Source organism: Styela clava, chromosome 6 (genome assembly GCF_964204865.1).
Source record: "Styela clava chromosome 6, kaStyClav1.hap1.2, whole genome shotgun sequence".
In the NCBI taxonomy this organism is placed as follows: Eukaryota; Metazoa; Chordata; class Ascidiacea; order Stolidobranchia; family Styelidae; genus Styela; species Styela clava.
In genome coordinates this window covers 22,653,589-22,678,086 of record NC_135255.1, presented here as the reverse complement: position 1 = coordinate 22,678,086, position 24,498 = coordinate 22,653,589, and the positions used below count along the sequence as shown (strand labels likewise).

Genomic DNA, 24,498 nt, shown 5'->3' with positions numbered 1-24,498 from the left:
AGAATATTCCGCGAATGTCATTTGATCATAATTGCTAGGAACATCGCCCGACTATTAAACACTTTAAAATAAGTTTATTACGCCGTTTCCGAGATCGATTACCTTTTTTATAACGCCGTTTTATGGGGTGTTTTATACCTTCGATGCAAAAAAATTTATATGACAACAACTACCTTTTGTTTTGGAATGCCAAGTATCTTTACGAGCAAATGTTCCCATGTCATCTTACTCGGCATTTCGCCGCATTAAAACGGACATTAGGTTAATACCTTGAAAATTATAAAGACTAGAACATGTACAGGTTTAAAACCCCGACCATGAGATGACCCCTGGTCCATAATAACGAAAGATAAAAAATTAATTCCATTTATGAAAAATGTGAATAGGCTACTTTGGGCGAAAAGGTAGTCTGCGTATGTGCGAGTATATCGCCGCAGTAATCATAATCAAGTTTATTTTTTCCATCCAGTAAAAATAACATACGAAATTGACAAAAAATAAATCTAAACACCCACTTAACGTATCCTAAGGTTTTGAAAAAATTGTATTTTTGTAAGAGTATGGCTCTAACGACCAAACCTAAAAATGGACATAATGTGCTACTTAAAACTAAAACAGGTACATCTTTTAAACCCGAAGCAAAATATGACCCCTGGGTCATAATTACAGAAAATAAAAATAAATATATTTATGAAAAAAAAGGTGACATAAGCTACTTTAGTCTTACTGTGGCAATATGGTTCCTTGTCATGAACCCCGAATTTAATAGAATTGCTATGAATCGCCCTTCATACTCCTACTCTGGCCTAACGTCTGTCCGGAGGGATTCCGCGAAACCCAGTCAGTTTAGTTGCGCAAGTTTACATTCAAATCCGAGAGTCTAAATATCAATATATGCATATATTGAATAAATATACTCAACTACTCGGTGATATAATTCTATAATTAGTTTGTTTCACAAGTGTTTCGTGACATATTTTATGAAAACAAATATAACCATATATATGTATAATCAATGTCGCTCCTGAAGTATGTGTACCAATATGGCGGTAACTAATTTAGTTCGCCTGTTTTACATTAAGTTGTGTAAAGGAACTAAAACCTATGGACAGGGGGATATTCACTTGGCTAACTCAGACAGTCCCCGAACTCGTAACAGAACCAAAATAGGGAACATCGGAATAAAATTATGGCCTGCCCTAACCTCGTACACATATTACGGGAGTACCTAATCAATTTCACAGTTCCCCGAGATTCTGGAACGTTTCATTGAGGTTACGCTTCACCAAAAAGGTTGCAAACCTCAAGCATAAAGTTTTACATTTTTTTAAATCACCCAGAACTCAATGTAGATCGGCACGGGATTCCAATCTGTGTAGTATATCATACGACGCCTACGCAATTAAGTTAAAACGTGGAACACAATGAGCCACCATCTCTCCAGGCTTCAACATATTTTGTCCAGAACAATTTCTCTAGGCTTGGCGTTGGGGAATTTTTCTAATTTCAAACCTTTACAAATTAAATTTTGTCGCTTCCACAAATGTGGCGAATACATTTTATCCGAAAAATAGTCTTTTGATATAGATTGATATAATCATTTTAATCCTGTTTATCTTGCTGGCCATAAATAAATACCTTGCTCCGATGGCTCAAAGAGTAATCCATTATTAGCACAAAGGAATATTATCAAGCTAATGTAATTCCCTTTGTTTGAAATACTCAATTATGTTGGCGCATTAAATTCCATCTTTTTTAATAAATTTATTATTTTTGAAGGATTAGCATGCGACCAATCGTTTAAAACATAATTGACAATGTCAACATATGCCGCATGGTAAAGAATACGGGTCCGAACTAAACCCCCATCTTCACACATATCGTATGATAACTTGGTAAAGCTTTCTCGGGGAGAGATACCGGCCATTCCAAATTCAGAAATTAACTTTTTCTTGGATGTATTAAATTGAGTTTACTAAACGTCGTTCCCCTTTAAAATAATATTGCGGGTATCAGGTAATCCGAACGAAGCGTTACGCGAAGGACCCAGTGCCAAAAGAGATGATTAGAATCGGGAAACATTAAAAACGCTACCACAATTCGTCTTACCTGTTAATAACTACTGAACTAACGATGATTGACACGAATTGCAGCGGTGGGTTGTGAACATGGGCCCATGTATACTTCGCGCAATCATGTTTTGAGTCTACATAGAGATATTGCGTTTGACGTAGCCGTCGCTGTTCAAAATGTGTTAACATGTAATATATTTTTTAAAGAAATTTACAATTTTTGTTACCTGACATAGATATTTAGGCCTTGTTAAATGGGATTTAATAAATGGCGATTATCGAAACGACGAACGAAACAAATGTATGTTGGTAAATGTAATTATCGAAGAGCGCATTTTGTTACTTATCGATCTTAAGATCGGTAAGTATATTGATAGGTATTTGTCTGTATGTATGTCTGTATGTATGTCTGTCTGTATGTATGTCTGTCTGTATGTATGTCTGTCTGTGTGTCTGTTAGATGCACGCGATATCTCACGAAAGCGAGATTGAATCTGCTCCAGATTTTGCATGTGCATTCATCTTATCTCGGACCAGTAGCCTATTGATTTTGGGCGAATTATGTCGTATAATTAGCGAGTTATCAATCAATTATTGATATAGTGATCTAGATTTTTGTAAAGCGAGAGAATTTTGAAACCCGCCGAGTGTGTGTGTGCGATGCGCAGTGCGCAAGTTACAAGAGCGGATGAATCGAAACTGCAGTTTCTGTTTTGGGGGATCCCCTAACTATCGATCGATAAGTCTTCGGTTTCCAACCGATATTCTCGTTTTCGTCTTGCCAGAAAAAGGAGCGGGACTAATCAACAAGCGAGGCGCAAAGCAATATTTTGGGTAATTATCAACGGCGTTTCGCTAAAAACAAGGATCCAACCTATTTGAGGTTGAAAACCACTCAACAGAAAAAGGCTTACGTCATCAGAATGCTTGTAATAGATACAACGATTAATTTAACCGCTTCGAATATAATAAACAACATATATACACTTTACCAACGCAATACAAAAATAAAGTCAAATCATTCTATATTGATGACAATACACGGATTTATTACAAATCCTATTTTAGTCTAGTTGTCAGACATGTGCCCAAACGCTAATATTCTAAACTACTACCAAAATCTAGAATCTACTCTATCGAATTCCGAATGTCTTAGAATATTTAATTCGTTTCGATCACACCTGCCTATGATATACTACGCTGCTGTAAATCAGTGCAGCCTGTCTATCGCCTTCCCTTTTCTATATCATCGTTATTAGATGGTTAAAAATTTAAATCGAACAATCGAACGTGTAATACCGGACGAACTTGTCTCTCCACATCAACATAGTTGCCTCGGGGCATCTCTCACATTTAGGCCTTGTTTTATGCTTGTAAGCGACGATGCTTATGTAACACGTAAAGTATCAGATACGTGTTGTCTATAAACGCACACATTGTCAGGTACTCCCGAAGTATGTGAACCAAGATGGTGGACACCGGAATGTAGTATGTGTACCAGGTTAGGGTTGGGCCATAATTTTATTCCAATTTTCCTTATTTTAGTTCTATTACGTGTTCTGGAACTAGCCAAGTGATTCCCGTATAGTATTTGTACCTGGAATTATGGCCTAACCCTAACCTAGTACACATACTATGTTCTGGTGTCCGCCATATTGATTCAAATACTACGGGAGTACCCATTGTCATAATTTGAGTTGAACTGGGCCTCAGGGGTGAATTTTGACAAAGTTTTTAAAAATATCCCAGAAGCTGAAAATGAGTAGAACAAGTGACCATTTGCTGTAGACACACGAACAGGGGCGTTGCCAGAAATGTTCAAAGGGGGGGGGGGGTTCTGAAATTATTTTATTTGCCAAGTTAGATCGAAAGTGCTAGCGGGTCCGACCGAACGCTGGAATAGGCGTGTTTATACTAGTCTTAGGAGTCTAAAAAGCATTTCAAGCTACGGAAAATTGGCCCTGGCTACACCACTGCACAAGAACTATTTGCTATTTATGATTGTAGCTGTTAAAGCAACGTTTTGTAAACTTCTCATGGGCGCCAAATTGATCTATTTACCACAATTTAGGACAATTTAAAATACAGGGTGTCTAAATATAAACGAACCCCATAAAATTGGTAATCGAATTAATTGGTTTCATTTATTATGAGAACCCTGTATGTGGCCATATCCTATCCTAGTATGAATGTTTTTTTTTTTATAGAGGTAATAACAGAATAGCACTCTTTTTATGAATATGACGATCGTGGACTTCCACCATTATACACAACAAAAGCGGATGCAGTTGCTGACTCATACGTCATACCAAACAATTCGGCCATTTATGAATTCCGGCAAAATAGTAACGTTTAGAATTTTGAGATGTTTGATTTGCACGGCGACCGTGCGTGCTAAAAGCGTGGCGTTATGATCGGGTCGTGAGAAAAAGTTATTCGCCTTGCGTGTGTACCATTTTTTTTTTGCATAGTTCAAAGTACGGCGCTCCAGAAGGATGTGTACCAATATGGAGGTAACTTATTTTGTTCGCCTACTTTACTTCAAGTTGTGTAAAGGAACGGAAGTTTATGGGCAAGGGGGTATATTCACTTGCCTAACACAGACAGTTCCCAAACTCGTAATAGAACTAAAATAAGGAAAATCGGAATAAAATTATGGCGTAACCTGGTACACATACTACGGGAGTACCGTTTATACTGCCTAGAGTGGCTTTATTTTGATTTTTATGTCACACGACTTCTGAACCAGTAAAAACTAAGATTTTAAAACTTCTTCGTCAGGAAAAATTTGTTGAAAACAAAGTTAGGTTAGCTAATAATTCGAGGTAACATTAACGCACGACTATGCCCGTAAATACCAAACATTGCAATTTTTCGTAGCCAAAAACGCGTTTTAGACCCTCAACAACCACCGGAGCCACTAACTGTTACGCTCTAACTTGGCAATAAGAAATTTCTAAACGCGCCTCCCTCGCTGAATTTGATGTTCTATTTTACTCTAAAAATTTGGGCAGACGTGCCTCAACGATGTATGTCTTATCTTTTATCAGAAGCAACGAGCTTTTGATATGTTTTAAATTAGTCTCTGGCATTATATACCAAGCTTATTTTTACATGCGGCAATTAAGTGTAATTTATTAGCTCAAAGGCAGTCCACATCTGTACTATATTTAAAATCTTCCAATAAATATGAATATTGAAAAAAAACGTAAAATTAACTCGTATTTAATCCATGGGTGTACACATGAGGGGAGGTGGTACGAGCCTGAACCTCCCTATTCTAAGATTAAAAAAAATTTCTATATCAAACCCATCTTCTTTTCGTAGCTTGAAACGTTGTTTAGACCAGGGGTGCACAACACGGGACACGCGTGCCGAATTTGGCATGCCATACGCTCAAACGTGGCACGCGAACGGTTTGTGGGGAAAAAAATTATGATATACATCAAAATATCACGTTTCTATCAAAATCAGCAATTTTTCAGGACATTAAATTGTTTCGATAAATAGATATTCGTTTTTATGAATTATTATTGAAATTTGTTTGATGTGTGTTTTGTTTTACGGGAGTTAATTTACAATACCAACGATTGTGCATGGCACGCGACAAGAATATTTTAAAAAATTTGGCACGTATTCTCATTTGAGTTGTGCACCCCTGGTTTAGACCATCAAGAGTCAAGACTATTGAAAACATCCGTTTTCCGGCCTCCGCCCGAACCCGCTAGCGTTACGGTATAACATGGCAAATCAAAATTTTTGAACAAACAGTTGGGTATGATATTTGAACTTTGTATATTTAAGCATGCCCGTTTACGGTTCGGTCAAACACCCAGACCACTCAAGCCAGTGTTTTTCAGACATTCAAGTGCAGTTCTCAAATTTTTTTTTGTCGTTGCCCATTCTTTTTGCACAAAAACACTGTAACCCCTTAACTTTCCATACCAGGATAAAACTAAAAAAAAAAAATAACTCTTTGCAATTTTTAAATGGTTTATGCCCCTTCTGAGAATGTGACTAATCTGTAAATCATGGCCCATTGGTTTAGAACTGGCGTTCTAGTGCCAGTTTACGCATTGATAAAAAATGATTGGTGCTCCAGAAGTATGCGCACCAAGATATCGTACAACCTGAATCCTGAAAGGTACACACACACCATATTCAGGTTGTGCGCCATCTTGGTGCGCATACTTCTGGAGGTCCAAATGATTAATCAAAAAGTTATTTATAATGAAAATGTCATGGGCGGCCAAACAAAAACTTTTGCCATTTAGTCCATTGGAGGGCGGGCTCAGGGATTCATACGTAAACTGTCTCCGAAGTTTCACTTCTAAGTTATATTCAACCCAAAGCAACTGAATCAAATAATCTAGTCTCTTCATAAGATCGAATATATTTTTATTCCGTATATTATATTTTGAAGATATCATTTAAACGAGAAAAAAACAATAAAATTGCATATCAATAGCATAAAAAATCAATCTTATCTCACTTTCTAAGTTCGCAAAATTGATCTTACGAAATAGTTAAAATAATGAACTTCAAGAAACATCAGACAATAGTACGATAAATTTTGTTAATTTAAATTAAAAGATTTTCACTTTTATAATCTATAATGAACGTTTCACATTTTTGCAGTGAAAAAATCGATTACACATAACATAACTTTTATCGTGTCTTATAATAGTAAATCGGATATTTTTGTTAAAAAAGAAATTCCACATAATATAATTTTTACGGCGACTGAACTATGTCCAGCTCCCGTGGTACACGGCTATAGTCCAGGGATGTGAACAGTTTTTGAAACATGGGTTAAAAATTTTGCCCGCTCAGACTGGCGGGTCATGTGAGTGTGACGTAAAAAGTTACATTTTGTAAACAATATTTACAGTGTTACAAAAGCAAAAGAGAAAAACAAAAAGCCTTGTGCAAAAACTAAATTTAATCGCAATCTCAACAAATTCCTTGAGCTATTTTAGCTAAAAAAAATTGAAATTTGGTGTTAGTTTGGTTGTAGCAGCATCACGTGGGCCAGATTGAATTACCCAGCGGGCCGAAATTAGCCCGCGTGCCGTAATTTGCCCATGCCATGGATAAACACTAATGTCGACGATCATGTGAAATAGAGATGGATGACACAAAATAACTTACATAGATAGATGAAGTACATAAAATTCCCCCTGCAGTGCAAAAACACTTGCAATGTCAAAAACATGTTTGCTGGAATAATTATATGTTTTCATGTATTTTTTTCTGTGGGCAAGTTTGTAAAACACGAAAAATGTAAAATATTGAGAAAAATATATAAAAAAATGTTGGGTTGATGCGTTGATAGGCTGGTAAAGGCGTTTAATTATCTAAAGTTTAACCCTCTCTCATCTCGTCCCGTTTGTGGTCGAGCCGGCAATTCCTATCATTTTAAAAAATAGTGACTTTTTATGTATCAGTGACTACATATCCATAACCTTCTTTGATGTGAAAAACGTCATAAAACAGGATGTGGGACATTAATAAGACAAATATTGGCCACTTGTATATTAGTGATGCTGTGGACATTAATAAAAAAAATTAGACTGGTCATTCGATGCTGCTTGTTCAGAGCCATTTTTGGGGTGCAAGAGTGAAACTGCTGCATAAAATTCGGCAACTTGTGCTACTCGGTTTCTCATTCCTGTCAGATTATCACTCCATCAGGGAATTTTAAAATCAAAGGTACAATGCTGGTTAGCGAGAAATATAAAAATTCAACAGTTATATCAAGTACATAAAAATAATTTCAAAAACGATACACGAATGAAAAAATTATTTAAAATCTGAATTGGGTAGCGGTGATGCCCTGACGCCTCTTTTAGAGTCGATGCGATGGCGAGTAAACGTTATTAAATTAAACACGTTGCATTGATGAAAAAAACACTAGCCTCGGGACACTCGCTTATATATATGTGTGAATTCAGGTTTAGCCTTTGGGCGTAGGGACAGCGCATTGGACTTAAATGGGTTGGCTTTGTATGCTAAGAGTTTTGGATTCAAATCCCGTCTCGCCTACCTGTTGGGTGAAATATCTTTATATCGAGAAAGATTTTGGTTATTTTAGGAACAAAGTCTATATACCAGTGCATGTGTGTTCAGATCGCTGTTTGGGGCGGCAGCGCGAAACTTTAAACAAATATATATTATTTAGAGCTTTTTAATGAAAAATTACTATTAGTCTTGCAAGGTTTTTTGATCCGTGAAGTCTTCCATGATTTTACTCCCTATATTTTGCGGCAAAATTGCGATTTTTTCCACGGAAGTTTGCTCAATGCAAGATAACGCGCGCCCTCGCGAACGTAAAATAGATCGTGATGGGTGACCGCTGAAATACCAAGAGCTATCGAATCTATATAGCGTTCCCATAAAGCCCTAATTTTTTTTTAAATTGCGAAGAGAATTTATCGAACCGTATGTTGTTTTGTCCCTCACAGGTGTATTAAATGACGTAAAAATACTTCAACAATTATTGTTAAAAAAACAACAAACCTGGTTAAGATATATTAGAACTGACTTCATAACAAAATTGAAATTGTGGAGGGACTTTATGGACACCCAAAAGCAGGGCTACTCAACTATTTTACCAAAGATCCACATACAAAACTTCAAAATTATTTGGGTCTGGTCTTTCCAGAAATTCTATTTCGGCATCCCTAAAAGCGCACTTCCTCGACCGGCTAATGATTATTAGCTAATCAAGATTGTTTATTATGGTGTTATAGTTCTTTTTATATATATTCAAAACTATAAATGTTATTTTATAAAAGGAAACTTCAGAAGTGGGGCTAATGATCCAAAATAAAGAATCAGGTGCGGTCCGAATCAAATACTCGAAAGGTTAAAGATACTGTTGACGCGGCACTTTCAATCAGTTCATGTCAATATAAATATAATTTGCAAGTTTTCCTCCGAAAATGTGAACTAAATATCACGATTATGTTAAAATAAATAAAATTGGCGGAGATTTCGATATATTGCCTGGGACTCGCTTCCCGAGTTTAAAGACCGCTTTGTTTATGCTGAGTTAACTTGAATATTTTCAAAGCTTTTTTTTGGTTGGAGTATTTTCGTTGAATTTATTTTGCCGAATATACCATGTCTATGTCCAGAGTTTAAATCGCAGAAATTGGAATTAATAATAAAAAAGGGGAATAACCAAATTAATATACCTCCTATTAATTTAAGGATTTTGCAATGAAATCTCGAAAATTAGGTTTTACTATTATAAATTTCGAATTCCATCTATATTCGAATTCTATCATAGTCTATTAGCACTTCTTGCAATAGGCGAAAGGCCCTATTTTTATTTGCGAATATTCAGGCGTGTCCATCACATGGGATGGGACAGCACACTTTTGTATTTCCCATAAAATAGTTCTGTATTTTCAAAGTTAAAAAAGTCAATGAATTTTGTTGTTTTGCATGTCTCTTTGCACACGCAGTCCTATTTAGTGGACGCTAAACCTAAATTTAACAATTTCTATTGAATTGTATTCCAATGAGAATCCCATGGGATGGGATGGGACAGGCATAAAATTCTATGGGATAAGATGCCCCAAAATATGTCCCATGGACAAGCCTGGAATATTATCGGCGATTTCATTGGAATGAATAAAGTCTTCGAATGTCATAAATTGGTGATATAAGCTTCAAACAGTCTCAAAGTTATCCAGTGCCGTTGGTAGGCTTCATGGTCATTTCGGGAGGCGGTGTGACGACCGGGAGTGTTTCAGAATTTGTGACAGCAACAGTGGGGGCGGGGGTGGTCGATTGAGTAGTGGTTGTTGTGTTAGGTGCTTTGGTAATGGTGGTTGGGGGGCTTACGGTTGTGGTTTGCATTGTGGTAGTGGTTTGCGTTGTGGTATTGGTTCGCATTGTGGTAGTGGTAACGGCTTCAGCAGTGGTAACGGCTTCAGCAGTGGTAACTTCCTCCATGGTCTCGATGGTCGTAGCATGGGTGGGGGATAAAATACCCATTTTAGTAGTGCTCACTGGCATTGCTGCTCCAGTTGTTGCAATCCCAGACCCTCCTTCCGTTGCAGTAGCCATCGTAGTGGTAGTTGTTCCGGTAGTGGTTTTCCCCACATTTGGTGAAAGTGTCGATGTGTCTGCATAAAGATATGTTAAATCAGTTAGATAAATTGTAATGAATTTTTCCGATGTGCTTTCTGTTTATCTGTTGTTGCATTGCCATTGCCGCGTTTTCAAAGTCGGGAGAAATATGGGGGGGGGGGGGGGGTCGTGGGTTGCAGGGGCGGACCATAGGGGCAGTGGTGTCATAACAACATCCAAAATTGTAATAAATTTTAATATTTGTAATGAATTTTCCAATGCGCCTTATTGTAGTTTGTTTATCTGTTGTTGCAGGAGCGGGCCATAGGGAGTGAGTGCCATAGGGGCAGCGACCCCTGACAGACCTTTGCAGCCGCCCCTGGCCGCACCTTTCATTTATTAATCCTCATGTATAACAACATCAATAATTTTATCCCCCGTATTTTTGAAGTTAGCTATAAGGGGCATCATTATCAGAAACTCGCCACGGGCAGTGAAAAATTTAGCACAAAGATTTTACTTTGTGTTTGCGTTTAATATTACTCATATTTATACACAAATTATAAACTACCGTAAAAGTAACGTACTGAATTTTTTTCAACCAATGCCCTGCGCTGGTTACAGAATTGGACCTCTGTTTTCATACCAGGTTGAAGATACTACAATCAAACTTCGTGCCCAACGCTTCACCCAGGGTGCAATAAATTGTGTAGACAATGCCGAATAGTAAAGTTACCGGTCCACTCAAAATAGGAGCTCTTTACGTTCCAGTAGTCGCTGGTATAGAGAATTGTTTGGAGTGATTTTAAACTGACCGGCAACTCGAGGTCGACAAACAACGGCGAAAGTGCTTTGCACTAGATTTATATGGGCGCTGCTGTTATGTAGTGAATTGCTGATATTCATAGTAAAGCTGTCTTCCGAATCTGACTCACTGTCTCGAAATGCAGAGTCGACAATTATGAAAACCTCCGCCGTGAGACGACTAGTATGCAAATGAGTTGTGAAGAGCATGGCCCATCGGTTAAACCGATAACAGTATTGACATAGCAGATTACACGGATCATATTATGCTCTTCACCCCAAACATACTTGGAGGGAAGGGATATCCATATGATCTGGCTCAACTGAAAGTATTCGACATGGCCTATAAAATATGTTGTTTATTCATATATATTATGTTGAAAGGGAGTATCTTCGTATGGGGGCGGGGTTCTTATGTGATTCTAACGGAGGGCGGGGGTTCATATAAGTCGATTACACATCTCGGATTAAAATTCCACGCTCCATCTCACTAACCCAGGGGGTAATATATTGTGGCGGGACTGGAGTGGTACTATTTTTTATTGTTTATTATTTTATTTATATTTCTTGTCTGGTTATTGCATATGCATTGGTGTGTGGAGTCTGAGCCCTAATTCGCCCGACAGTTGGTTTCAGTTACTCGACTCCAACCACCACTGCATATGTGAACTGCTTCGGATTCGCAGTGTCTGCCCTTCTTTGCTTTTGCTGTCGCTGAGTAAGGACCGTATTTTGTCGCTCTTATTTTATCTGCTTTAAGCGTGGATTTTACACTATTTTAATAAAGTCTCTTCGTTTGCATCGTGAACTTCGAACCTATTTGTGTGTCTTTGCAGCACATTGGATCTTCTGATCTAAGTATTACAGTATTACTAGACTGTATTAGTGGCGAGCACCTACCGGTATTCCGGTTAAGTCGTACCGTTGCAATATTAATAAGGTAATGGCGAACCAGAAAGATTCGGTCGTTTCAACAATAATATCTCACTGGGCTTGTTCAAAGCGAAGGTGACTTTTCAGCTATCGTTAGATATCAGTGACCACTTAAAAAAGACGTATATAATTTAGCTTTTTAAACCCTCACGATTTTCGAAAAGCCATGTTTTCCGGTCTCCAATCGGAAGCGCTAGCTGTTACGGTCTAACTTGGCTATTGGGAACTTGAGAACCCCCACTTTGAACATTCCTCGTTACGACCCTGCCATTGGACGGTATTAGCAGAACCCTGTTGCTTATCCAACCACTCAATCAAGTGTTACGTGCTTGCAATCGACTTACTTTGTCCTGATCCTCCACCACCAAGAGTGGTTACAAGTAGAACAATGATAACGATAAGCAGGATCGCGATCAGAACCCCAACGATAATTTCTAACTTGTATTTCTTCATACGATCGCCAAAACCTTCCGGCCCTGGTCCGATCTCTTGACGACCAACGAAAGTGCCTGTAACGATAAAATATATTTTTGTTTTTATAATTCTGTCCAAAGAATTTCACCGAGAAAATTATGAAACAAGCCCTAAAAGTATAACATTATGCAATGAATCCATTAAAAAATCTTTTAATAGAAGTTAGGGTAAATATATCAAGATGAGACTCAGATGGAATTTTTAAGATGTATTTTCATGTCTAAAATTTTCTGCTATCTATTTTGAAGGCGTGGTGAACGCAGCATATTCAGGGCATGACAGTTGGAAAATTATTTATCCAACTTAGCTTCGGACTCCTTGTTAGACGAAAACGACTTCGTCCCCTTTTCCTAAATCCGGAATACTGAAGTTTTTTTTTATTGGGCACGAAGGGATGGACCCTTTTTTTACTATGTTGTTGTCTTCCATAGAGGGCTTTAGGGCTGCCATATAGATAGTAGGTTAGTTGGAAATAGGAAATGATATATGGTCCCAATCGTACTTTGAATGACTTCCCCTGTAGTGAGCTATTGGGCTGCCATAGACAGCAAATTACCAATATTGTCCCAATCGACAAATGAAATGCTTATACACAATAAGAGGGCTATTGGGCTGCGACACAGAAGAGAGCAGGTTAGAATAGAAATATAGATGGACATGGTCTCAATCGTCATTTGAAATGGCCTCCCCCACACGGGCATATTGGACTGCCATACAGCAGGTTGTAAATAAGGAATATATTGCACAAATAGCCTTCTGCGTGGAGGGAACATCGGTATATCATTCTACAACAGGGATCTCCAACACGCGGCCCGCCAGGCATTTTTTTGCGGCCCGCGTCATGGTTGGGATTTTTCCACAATAAACTAAAGCGGTACAATGTCAACTATTAGTAAGTTTTATCGTGTCATTTATTATCAAGAGTCCGGTCCGACAAACTGTAAAAAATGAAGCAAAAATTTCCCCCTGTTATCCACGTTAATGTTTTACTCTATTGTTATAATTCAATTATAAATGCAATAATTTCATAAGTTCATTATTACGAAATAAACGAGTTTCGGTCAGTCCATTGTGCCCGAAGAAAGGTTTGCAAAGCTAATTGCACATTCACGTCGCATACCTGCGATGTTTCGCAGTTCTTATATTTGCGAGCAGTTTTTTTTCAACTATGAAAGTTAGTAAATCAGCCCTTCGCACACAACTAACGGACGAGCATTTGCATGTTGTCCTAAGACTAGCAAACCAACGCAAAATAAGGCCAAACATCGAGACCAAATATCCAGCACAAGTAAATGAATATGTTGTACCTAATTTCTTGCGGACTGCGTGGTTAATAAATTTAAAGAAATGGCCCGCGACATGTTTTGAGTTGGAGCCCCCTGTTCTACAACATATAAATTGCTGTCTTAATGATTTTACACAATATAACCGCTGTCAGCTACCTTTGTAAAAACCCAACAAAAAGCCAGTATTATGATAACACAATGGAGACATTTATGACGCATCAATGACATCCTGTTATTTCCATCTACCTATCGAGCACTCGAGGTGAAAAATGTGTTTTAGGTGTCGCGCATTCTTAATTAAAAATAACGTAAATTTGAAGTGAATTTCAAAGCAATTCCAACCGTGTATTTGCGTTATTAATGTCGTTGAAATTCACGTTAAATACATTGATTGTACGTTGTTTGAACTGTTGAGAGGGTGTATGTACTCGGCCATATTTATGTATGTATATTGTATATATTGAAAATATACGATCTACCCGGGGATCGGCTAAAAGTGCCTAATATACAATTTCGAATACATTCCAATTTGATATGAATATAGAGAGTCAAATATATTTTTAATGATTGTCCTGTTCAACTACAAACACATATAAGTTAATGTAATTTCAATGACTTGTAAGTTAGTAATACAAGAGTGATAAACAGTGCTTTTATTGATGTTACATTTCCCACTTGTTTCAGAAATGAAACCAAGGCCTTGATGTGAGACTTTTTTCTCAAAATGGTATTTTATTAAATGAAGTAGAACCAAGAGTTTTGAATCGGTTTGAATATTCCATTCGTTTTGGACACCTCATGCTCCCTTTCACAATGCTAATATTTATGGTTTGATTTTGTATTCTAGTAATTAATGCCAACGCGATTATCTGTTAAAATATAGTTATTGTAATGCTCAAACTCGTGTCTCTGTTTTTATATACGTTCGCGTTCAGAGAAATATCGAGTTGGAATTGGACTGATTACTAAGAACAGCATAATATCTTCCCCCGAAATTGCAGGTGTATTTGTGTGAAAATCTTCATCTTTGCCGTTATATCATATTATCTTGAAGTGGTTAGATTTTGAATACTCCGGAGTTGGAATCGAAATTCAAAATAAATGCCGAATCGTTCAATTTTGATTTCGTTGCCAGGGTGGCGTAATAACGTCAACGCGCCTCTATATCGAATGTGATTTTAAAAGTGTCTTAATGGCGTTGATTTAATTAATACTACCGTCGCTTCAATAAATGTTGAGTTGGTAACGGATTTTAGCTGGTGTTGGTGTCGTGGTCCAAGCGCTGACCAGGGTCGAAATTTTCAACCAAAATGGTTGCAAACGGTTTTTCTGGCGAGTCTGAATTTTTTAATCGTGTCGGAGTCGTATGTATCCTTCACCCTTGGCGTTTTTAATAATATTTTCGCAACATATAACGCATCGTGAAAAACGTTTTGACACTTCACATAGGTCGCACCGGTGTGACATATAGAGTTCCACAAATATGACTTTAAAAAGTTTTAGGAAAAATTTGAAAAAGTAACTTACGTCCTCCCTCGACGTCTTCAGAATTCCTTTTCCCGTTTCCCGCCGTTACCGCGACTTCTGGAACAGCTAAAATGAATTAAAAATATATGACTTCGTGGATAAAAATATCACAAAACATTGAACTGGAAATTAGTAATTGTACACGTTTTACACCTTGGGGTTATGCAGTAACATAAATTACTGTCTACCAACTGTAATTCTAGGCGTCTACTTATTTATGGATACCGCTGCTCGATAACCAATATCAGTTTCTCGCGGTTCCCGTCACTCTCAAATGCTTTTACCTAATTTATTGTAATTTGTATATCTAGTGTGGTGAAAAAATATACTACTTTCTTGGAAAATGCTGATATATTCTTGTTAGAATAACAGCATTTCCGGGTATATTTGGGTCAAATATCTTGAATTCGAACCCACGATCTGACTCATGATGTAATCCAAAGATGTGAAACATTAGCCGCCCATCTAGCTGGGCCGCACAAAAGATCCGTTTTTCCATGTACACAATGAAGTGAAAAATTTAACAATTTAACACAACGGCAACAGTAAAAAACATGTATTTGAAGTCAAAGAGGACGCTTTTATAAACATAAACTGTTGGGTTAGAATTCTTGACAAGGGCCTCACTAAATAGCTTGGTGTGTTTTGGCGCGTGCGCCGTCTGTGTAATCTGCTTCGGTAGGCATTGTAGAACATGGAAGATTTCTTTTTATGAAACAGTAGCTATTTACGTACGAGTGGAAGCATGCACACCCCGTTGCTCGGATTATGTTGCGAATCCAAACACCGAATGCAATTGCTAATGTCGTTTATTGTATATATGTATACATTTTGGGAAGGGGAGGGGTATTGAACCAAATAATGCAGTTGTTGCTTTTGTAATCAGCGTTCATGTCTTTTATATAAAAAAAATTCAAAACCGGTTCGATATTTTGCCCCATGGAAAATTTTGGTAGGCAATACCGAAATTGAACAATCCCCCCACTCCCAAGAATGGGAGTTATATATAAGTGTTAGCTCGTAACCGTGTGTTATTTGTAGTGAAGGCTTAAACAGGTTGATGAAAAAAACGACAGAACTTGGAATCTTACCGTCAATTTCGACGTCTGCTGCCCCAGCTTTCGTGTCTTCTGCTTTATTTTTATCGCTTATCAATGATTCGGCGTCCGATTCGTTGCTCTGTTGCTCCTAGGAAAATAAAGAAGTGGTTAGTGGCAGGTTGAAAATTTAGATGAGGGGTGTGCAACCTGCGGCCCGCGGTTCAAATGCGGCCCTCAGCAAAAAAATTGAGGGCCCGCGAAACGAGATTTTAATTTAGTTTTAATCTGGTACGTGCGAGTGCTTCCAAGCCTATATCTGAGTCCAATTTATTATCTATGTATATGACGTTACAATGCAGTAATAGTTAGCTTGTGCGAAGCAAACACCGCATTTCAGACCCTCAATAACCAAAATTTTTGTGCTTGAACTACTAGAAAGCCTGTGTTAAAAAGGTGTGGCCCGCGGTTTCACCCAAATTTTTGTAGCGAGCCCTCATGTATTAATGGCTGCATACCCCTGGTGTGGAATAAAAATTCCATGACTCATCTAAATATGGTATGCAACGCAGGGCCGGAAATAAATACAAAGCAAGACGTTGCGTAATGTGGCTGCTTGTCAAAAGCCTGGCTCGGAGCTAATTTGTGAACGAAACCTCATAAAATTTTCGATACAAAATGCTATCTCTCAGTTGTATGTATATTTAGGGGCACTCCCGTAGTATGTGCACCAAGATGGCAGACACCGGAACGTAGTATGTGTACCAGGTTGGGGTTAAGACATAATTTTATTCTTATTTTCCCTATTTTAGTTCTATTACGAGTTCGGGGACTAGCCAAGTGACTCCCGTAGTACTTGTAACTGAAATTATGGCCTAACCCTAACCTGGTACACATACTACGTTCCGGTGTCCACCATCTTGGTTCACATACTACATGAGTACCTATTTAGGTTAGGAAAATGGACCAATTTTTAGTTAGCCCAGCCCGCTAATATTATCCCGCCATGTTTTGTAATCACAAATTAGTTATCGACCAGTTGGGTTAGAGTTAGGAATGAATTGAAATTTGAATTTCCAGTGCAATCTGCCTTCCTAACCCTAACTGGAAAAGGACCAGAAATATAACTAACATCCCGCAGTGCTCATAAAATCTCGGCATTCAACATACTCCGCTCTGGAGTAGTAAAGAAAAGGTGGAAAAAAATATTTGAAAGTGTAGCAATTATGATCTCTCGGTCGTATCTAGTTTCGGAAAATAGCTTGCTTGTACAACATCCCTCATTTGTGGATTTAATTGCCAGAGAAAGCCGTATTCGACCTGCGGTTTCGCGAACCACCACCATGCGATGTTTACCTCAAATCCTTCGAATACGATGACTCTTATGAAGTTTGCGAACACAAATTCCCTCGTATGTTTAATTTTGTCGACACGTTATGGCTAGGGCTTTTTAAGGGCATGAAAATAAACCAATACGTCGTAGATGTATTTTTGGTGACAGGCGCGCAAAGCGTATATTTCTGAAAAGTTGCAAGTTTAAACGGGAGGTACGAACAGAACTGAGCGCCTATTTCAAGTATTTCACATATGAATAGGCGCCATTTTCGTCCCAAATTTACAAGTTCAATATGCACCATTTTTTGTCCAATAAATACGTTTTTGACCAATATTCAATTTTAAAATTTCATGGCATTTCATACAAAGACAAGAATTGTCTCATCAAAATTTAAATTCTCTCGTACATAGGCCATTTGTTATCCAAAACGGCACGTCTTTCTTGCGTTTCTTTTGGCATCAGCAGGCGTGAGTCACTGATGAATCGCATTTCTGATGCATTCTATTGGTTGGGAAATAGTTGCTTCGGGAAATTATTAATAGCGAAGAAACGCATCACCAGCAGAATTCGAGTCATGTAATTTTTGTGGGCGCTATCGCTAGCACATCAATTATATTAAATGTCTATCTCATGTAAGTAATAAAATATTGGATAGAATATGGGAGTGGTTCCTAGTCGGGGAACCAAAGGGCAGTCAGGGGGCACCATGACAAACGCAAAACTGATTTTACTTTCACTACACGATAAAACTCTCCGTCATGTGTAGTTCCATTGCTTGGTACGGTTATTTCACTGCGTATTTTCACTTTTTTGTTCATGAATTGTTTGAGCATTTCATCAACATGAACAACATTTACAATCTAACAATCAAAATAACACTGGAATGCAAACAGGGGGACATGAAAACTAAAAGCCTTCGGAAGGGGGTGTCGAGATATAAAAGGCTGGGAACCACCGGAATATTACAAGCTGAGGAGACATCGCTTACCCGAATATGGCCTGATTTCATTTGAAACATAAAGCAGTGATTTCTCAATGGGACCCGCTGCTATTAGATTTATTTGAAAATTAGTTTTCATGAGATGTACAAATACTACAATAAAAAATTTCGTGAAAAGTCATATAAAAGAGTACGATGCTGACAATGTTGCCATAATTTCTCAATGGAACCCCGTACGCCTTCTGCGGTGCCAAAAGCATTTTATCTTTCCGAAAGTTGTACCGTTCTACGTATCTGTGGCTACTTTTAGAACGTCGTGTTCGGAGTGAAGGTGCAAATCGTTTCGTGAAAGTATGTCTTGTGACGTTTCATAAATGCTGCTTGATACTCTTGATTATTAAATATAACGGACAGTTTTTGGGTTGACTGCAAGGATGTGTAATCCAGAAAAACTTGGTCCGACAAAAATTTGAAAGCTAGACGACTCCCGAAACAAATCTCAGATTCCAAAGGCAGTATCGTGGCCGGGAGGGGGGGTGGGGGGAGGTTGGAACCCTCTTTTAAAAAGTAAAAAAGTAAAAAAAATCCTCGGGACTTTTGAAAACTCACGCCTCCCGCTCGGACCACCCAGCTGTTACGGTCTAAGTTCCTGGCTATGCCCCTGCCCAAAGAAAACTCCTATGCGTTTTCATATAACGTTTCCACGTCTATCCCAAAGTATAAACTTTCCCTGATGCCAGACGTTCCAAACGATGGCTTAACTACGGTATATCGTTTGCCATTTACCTGTTGTGAATCTACTATCATAACCTAGCTTATCAAAATACAAAACAGATCAAACAAAACACACCATAAGATCAGCGATTGGGCAATAACATGATATTGTCGTAAGCATTTTAGGTGAAATACAAACCGGTATGCGTTGCAATTTAATGCTATTATGAGGACTGTCTACATACACATTCAAAACGACTTGAGTCGGTGGAAAATTTTTGCCATTCGACGACATTTATACCATTGGTTGCATTTCACCAGATGGCCGGTATAATATACCATAAAGGTTCTTGGTACCAAGGGCTGAGATTATTACTTATCGATCTTGATCGGTAAGTATGTTGATAGGTATTTGTCTGCCTGTTTGACACTTTCGTATGCGCGATATTTCACGAAAGCGACGTTGAATATGCTCCAAATTCTGCATGTGCAATTACCATATCGGACCAAAAGCGCATTGATTTTGGATAAATTATGTAATATGGTTAGCGAGTCATTAATTAATTAGCGATCAGACACACGGTGTCGCTATTGAGTCATAGCGAAGGATACACGCCGCTAGATCGATAAGTCGACGGTCTTTGTCGCTATCTTGTTATATATATTATATGATATTAGCTAAACTTTAATTGCCGGGTTCCTACGGTGGGTCAATAACAAAATGTATGTGTACCAATATGGACTACTTTACATCAAGTTGCGTAAAGGGACTGAAACCTATGGATATTCATTTGCCTATCGCAGACAGTCCCGGAACTCGTAATAGAACTAAAATAAAGTAAATCGGAATAAAATTGTGGCCTAGCCTGGTACACATACTACGGGAGTACCAGAAAATGGTGGTGGAATTATAACAGGGTAATTACTATCAATTTTCTCTTATCTATCGTTTATCAGTTATCTTGTCAGTCACCTCGTCATCATCTTCTTTATCATCCTTTGCTCCTTGTTCATTGTTTTCCTCCTCTTTCTGTTCTTCTTTATTTTCATCATCTTGCTTCTGTTCTTCCTTATCTCCCTCTTTTCCCTCTTCTTGTTCAGACTTTTTATCGTCTTCTGTGGCCTGCGGGAAAGAATTTTCAAGTTTAAGTTAGGAAATGTGGATGCGATGTCCTAAAATGGTTAAAGCAGTGGGAACATTAGAAAGACTTAAGAAATCCCGTTAAGTAGTTTAATGGTGTTTTCTTCTCTCAATTGTATAAACCAGGGGTGTGCAACCATTATTACGGGAGGGCCAGATTCAAGTAATTGGGTGGAGCCGCGGGCCGCACTTTTATTTAAGGTATAATTTCTAGTAGTTGAAGTTTTTGCTAGCTAGTTTTGCTAATATTACAGTGGCACCCGGGTACTGTTATAGGCTTTGCGACGCAAGGGAATTGGAATTTTGTCGCACGTACCAGAATTACTAAACCATTAACCCGCTTGCGGCGCAATAAATTTTGCGAATAAATTTTAAATTCGGTCTCTTTCGATAGAGCAATATCACAATCAGTGATCTTCGAGATTTGGTGGATCGGAACCCGAATGTAACATTCCGGAGCCCCATGTAATAGTTTAATTGTCATTTCTTGTCCTAATTGTATAAACTAAAGTACATGGAACTAAAAGTAAATGGAACATCATGGTCTCTAAAGTGTGGCAAATTTAACCCACATGGGGCGCAATAATTTTTGCGAAAAAATTTGAAAATTTGTCCTTTTCGATAGAGCTAGCAATAGAGCAATGTCACAAGCAGTGGCTTTCAAAATTTTTGGTTGATTTGAACCCAAACGTAACATTCTGAAGACTCGAAAAACCCATTGTCAATAATTTATTTCCTTTTCATGCGTGATTTGTATAAGCTATAGGTAAATAAAACAAAATGATCTTTGAAGTTTAGCAAGGTCAATAATAGCGACAAACCCAATAGGTAATTGATTATATGTAAACCATATACATGTATTAATATAGACTTTTGTATTTGAATGGAAACTCGAAATCATTTTTCTGTATCATAGATAGTCATTTTCCGTAGCTTAAAATGCTTTTTAGACCCCAAGGCTCATAAAAACACGCGTATTCCAGCGATCGGGCCCGCTAGCTGTTTCGATCTAAGTTGGCAAATAAAAATTTCAGAATCCCCCCCCCCCCCCAAAAAAATCCTCTCCTCCATTTGAAAATTTCTGGCTACGTCCCTGAAGAGCGTCGGGCTTGATCATGTTGGTTAGCATCGTATACTTGGTATTTCAGGCATTTTTGTCGTTTTCTGCGACCAACATAGATATTCAAATTCAGCAACGGAATGTAGTTGCTCTTATACTCGCTCTAAGCCAACGATACGATCGCACCGGTGACTTAAGTTCCCCTTTGTATACATAATCCTGTACCTGTTTTACATCTTCGTTTTCCTTATTTTCCTGCGTTAAATCTTCCATTTGTACTTCGTCCGCCATCGTGATTCGATTTTACAGTCCCAAACGAATTAAGTTCTTTCTTGTCGACTTGTGAAAATTTACGACCTATGTGTACTTGTACCGCTGACAAGTTACAATGTAGTATTAAGTTATACTCTGTAAAATGTGAAATAAAGAAATTATATAGTTGCATACTAAGTCGAAGGTTTTGCCGTCTGTTTTCTTAAAACTACAGTTATTCCTGTAAAAATGGTGCGCCCGTTGGCCTGGTGGTTTAAGCAATGAACTTCCCTTTCCTGATATCACAGGTCAAAGGTCAAAGTTCAGTTCTCCTCACGTCCATTTCATCACTCAGTATGTAATACATTTGGTAGGCAATACCGAACGGGATAGAATCTTGTCCTTTCAAAATTGAGCGCTTTAACCGCCTCTGAACAAAGTGCTCACAATTTCTACTGATACCTCTTACTTTATAATATAGGGTGTCCATGAAGTCATAAAATTTTTAAAATTGCAAAGGATTTTATCGATACCATATATTATTTTGGCCCTCACATATGTACTAAATGGAGTAAAAATAAGATTAAAAAACAAAATACCTAGTTAAGATATATTAGGAACTGACTTCACAACAAAATTGGAATTGTAAAGGCACTTTATGGACGCCCTGTATATACATACTTACTTTCTAATCTGTTCTATAAAATCAAATCCATAATACGCTTCTACCAAAAGTGGAAAGAAACTGCAAGATTCCATTGCAGCTCTTAAGTCTAAAAACTACAGATAAAGTTAATCGTACAAATTTTTCTTGAACCCGCCTGTTACGTTTACGACGTTAATCTGCTTTTTTGTATATACTTGAGTCCAAAGCAAGATCCCGATCCCTCGACTGAAGTTAGAAAGAGTAGGCCTACTGATAGAATAGTTGCAAGTTTGCTCAAATCAAGGTCCCGAACCGAGTACTGATAGAAGAAATAAAATTTTGAGACCACTGGCGCACTAACAGTTATTCTCCCGGCATAACTATTCGCCTGTAAGCTTTTACATTATACGCGTCCCTATTGTGCTAACCTAGCACAGCCGTTCGCAGTAATAATAAGCCTTGTTACTGCACCGAGGTCGAAACAATTTACGCTGCCCAACCCACGTTGTTCACTACTTGCGCAAACGCGGAAATATGACATCATTCGATGAAAAGAGGTCTTTCCAGTCGAACACGTCATTCATTTGCCTCGCAATGAGGATTGTAAATCTATCGCAAATTATGTTGCTCTCCTATTGTGTACCAGATTAGGGTTAGGCCATGATTTTATTCCGATTTCCCTTATTTTAGTTCTATTGCGAGTTCGGGGACTCGTCAAGTGACTCACGTGGTATTTGTACCTGAAATTATGGCCTAACCCTAACCTGGTACACATACTACATTCCGGTGTCCGCCATCTTGGTTCACATACTACGGGAGTACACATAATTTTATTCCGATTTTCCTTATTTTAGTTCTATCACGAGTTCGGGGACTGTCTGTGTTAGCCAAGTGCATATACCCCCTGCCCATAGGTTTCAGTCCCTTTACTAAACTTGATGTAAAGTATTTCTCTTCCTGGTGTCAGAAGGTACTCTTAACTTACGTCAAAGTTATTATAACCTATACGTAACTGAGGAAAATTTCTGTTGTCGAAAAATAATTCCCATCTACAATGGCAATATGCGTCACTTTCCTGCATGCTGTCAATGCGAAAATATGCCAGCTGACTCAAGTTTGCAAACCTAAACGACGGACTTGCTTTTACTTTCAATCACGTCGGCACTCTTGTTTCTCAAAGCAAACGATAGCCTAACAGTAATATCGTGTTATAACTAGGGACGGTGAGAGGTACTCGGGTATTTAATCAACAGGTTTCAATTTTTACTGTAAATTGTCATCCAGGTGGAAATTTTAAAAGTTTGAACCCCCTCAGGACCTGGTATTGTATCGTTTTCGATCACACAGAAATTCTCAATAACTGACATCTGCATTAATATTCTATTCTCTGTAATAGTGCTACACACTCACAGCTTTTTCAATTATGTCTATCACGCCTGTTCCCTTCTTATTCTCATAATGCCCGCGGAACAGTTGTAATTTAGTTTAATCTGGCACGTGCAGGTAATTCCAATACCTTTGCGTTGCGAAGCCTATACCCGAGTCCATGTTATTATCCATGGCTATGACGTTACAATGGCCCAGTAGCTAGCTTTTGCAAAGCGAATGACGCATGCCATAAGGTCAATAACCAAAAATTTCGTGCCAAGAACTAATGGAAAGCCTATGTTGAATAAAAGTGCGGCCCGCGGTTTTACCCAGTTATTTGTATCTGGCTTCCTGTATTAAAAGGTTCCACACCCCTGATATAGAGCCTTGTTAAGAGCAAACACCTTATTTTAGCAAACAATGCGACCGATATTAAGATTTACGTTCGAAATAGAGTAGGATTTACATATTTTTCTCGGCGAGATGAAAGCCGATAATATAGCCTATACCCATATAACCAACGTCGGTCTCTTGTCCGTTTACCAAACCATATCGGGTATGGTAATAGTTGGCCAGAGACACGTATGCTAAGGCTTCATGCTGGCAAAATCGTAGGTCTGTGGTTTACAACATTTTTCGTTAAATTACTCACTTGGTCTATTTTGAAACCTATTATTCCTATCTATAGCTAAGGAGCATTATTGAATCCTTCGCTAGTGTTATGCGTCGCACACCCTCTTTCGTACAGTTTTGTAGGTATTATGAGCTCATAAAAAAGTCTTATAGTAATGATAATAAAACTACGGAATATTAGCAAAATTACAGT

At 38.1% G+C, this 24,498-nt stretch overlaps 1 protein-coding gene across 1 annotated transcript; it reads right to left on the bottom strand.

Annotated features, from left to right (window-relative positions):
* Nucleotides 1–6,447: 6,447 nt before the first annotated feature.
* Nucleotides 6,448–21,810, bottom strand: LOC120330760 (uncharacterized). The gene is made up of 6 exons (XM_039397671.2): nt 21,632–21,810; nt 20,179–20,328; nt 16,270–16,366; nt 15,179–15,244; nt 12,236–12,400; nt 6,448–10,210 (listed from the first exon to the last, which is right to left on the bottom strand). The coding sequence occupies exons 1-6, from the start codon at nt 21,695–21,697 to the stop codon at nt 9,768–9,770; spliced, it is 987 nt and encodes a 328-aa protein (XP_039253605.2). The 5' UTR covers nt 21,698–21,810; the 3' UTR covers nt 6,448–9,767.
* Nucleotides 21,811–24,498: the final 2,688 nt, after the last annotated feature.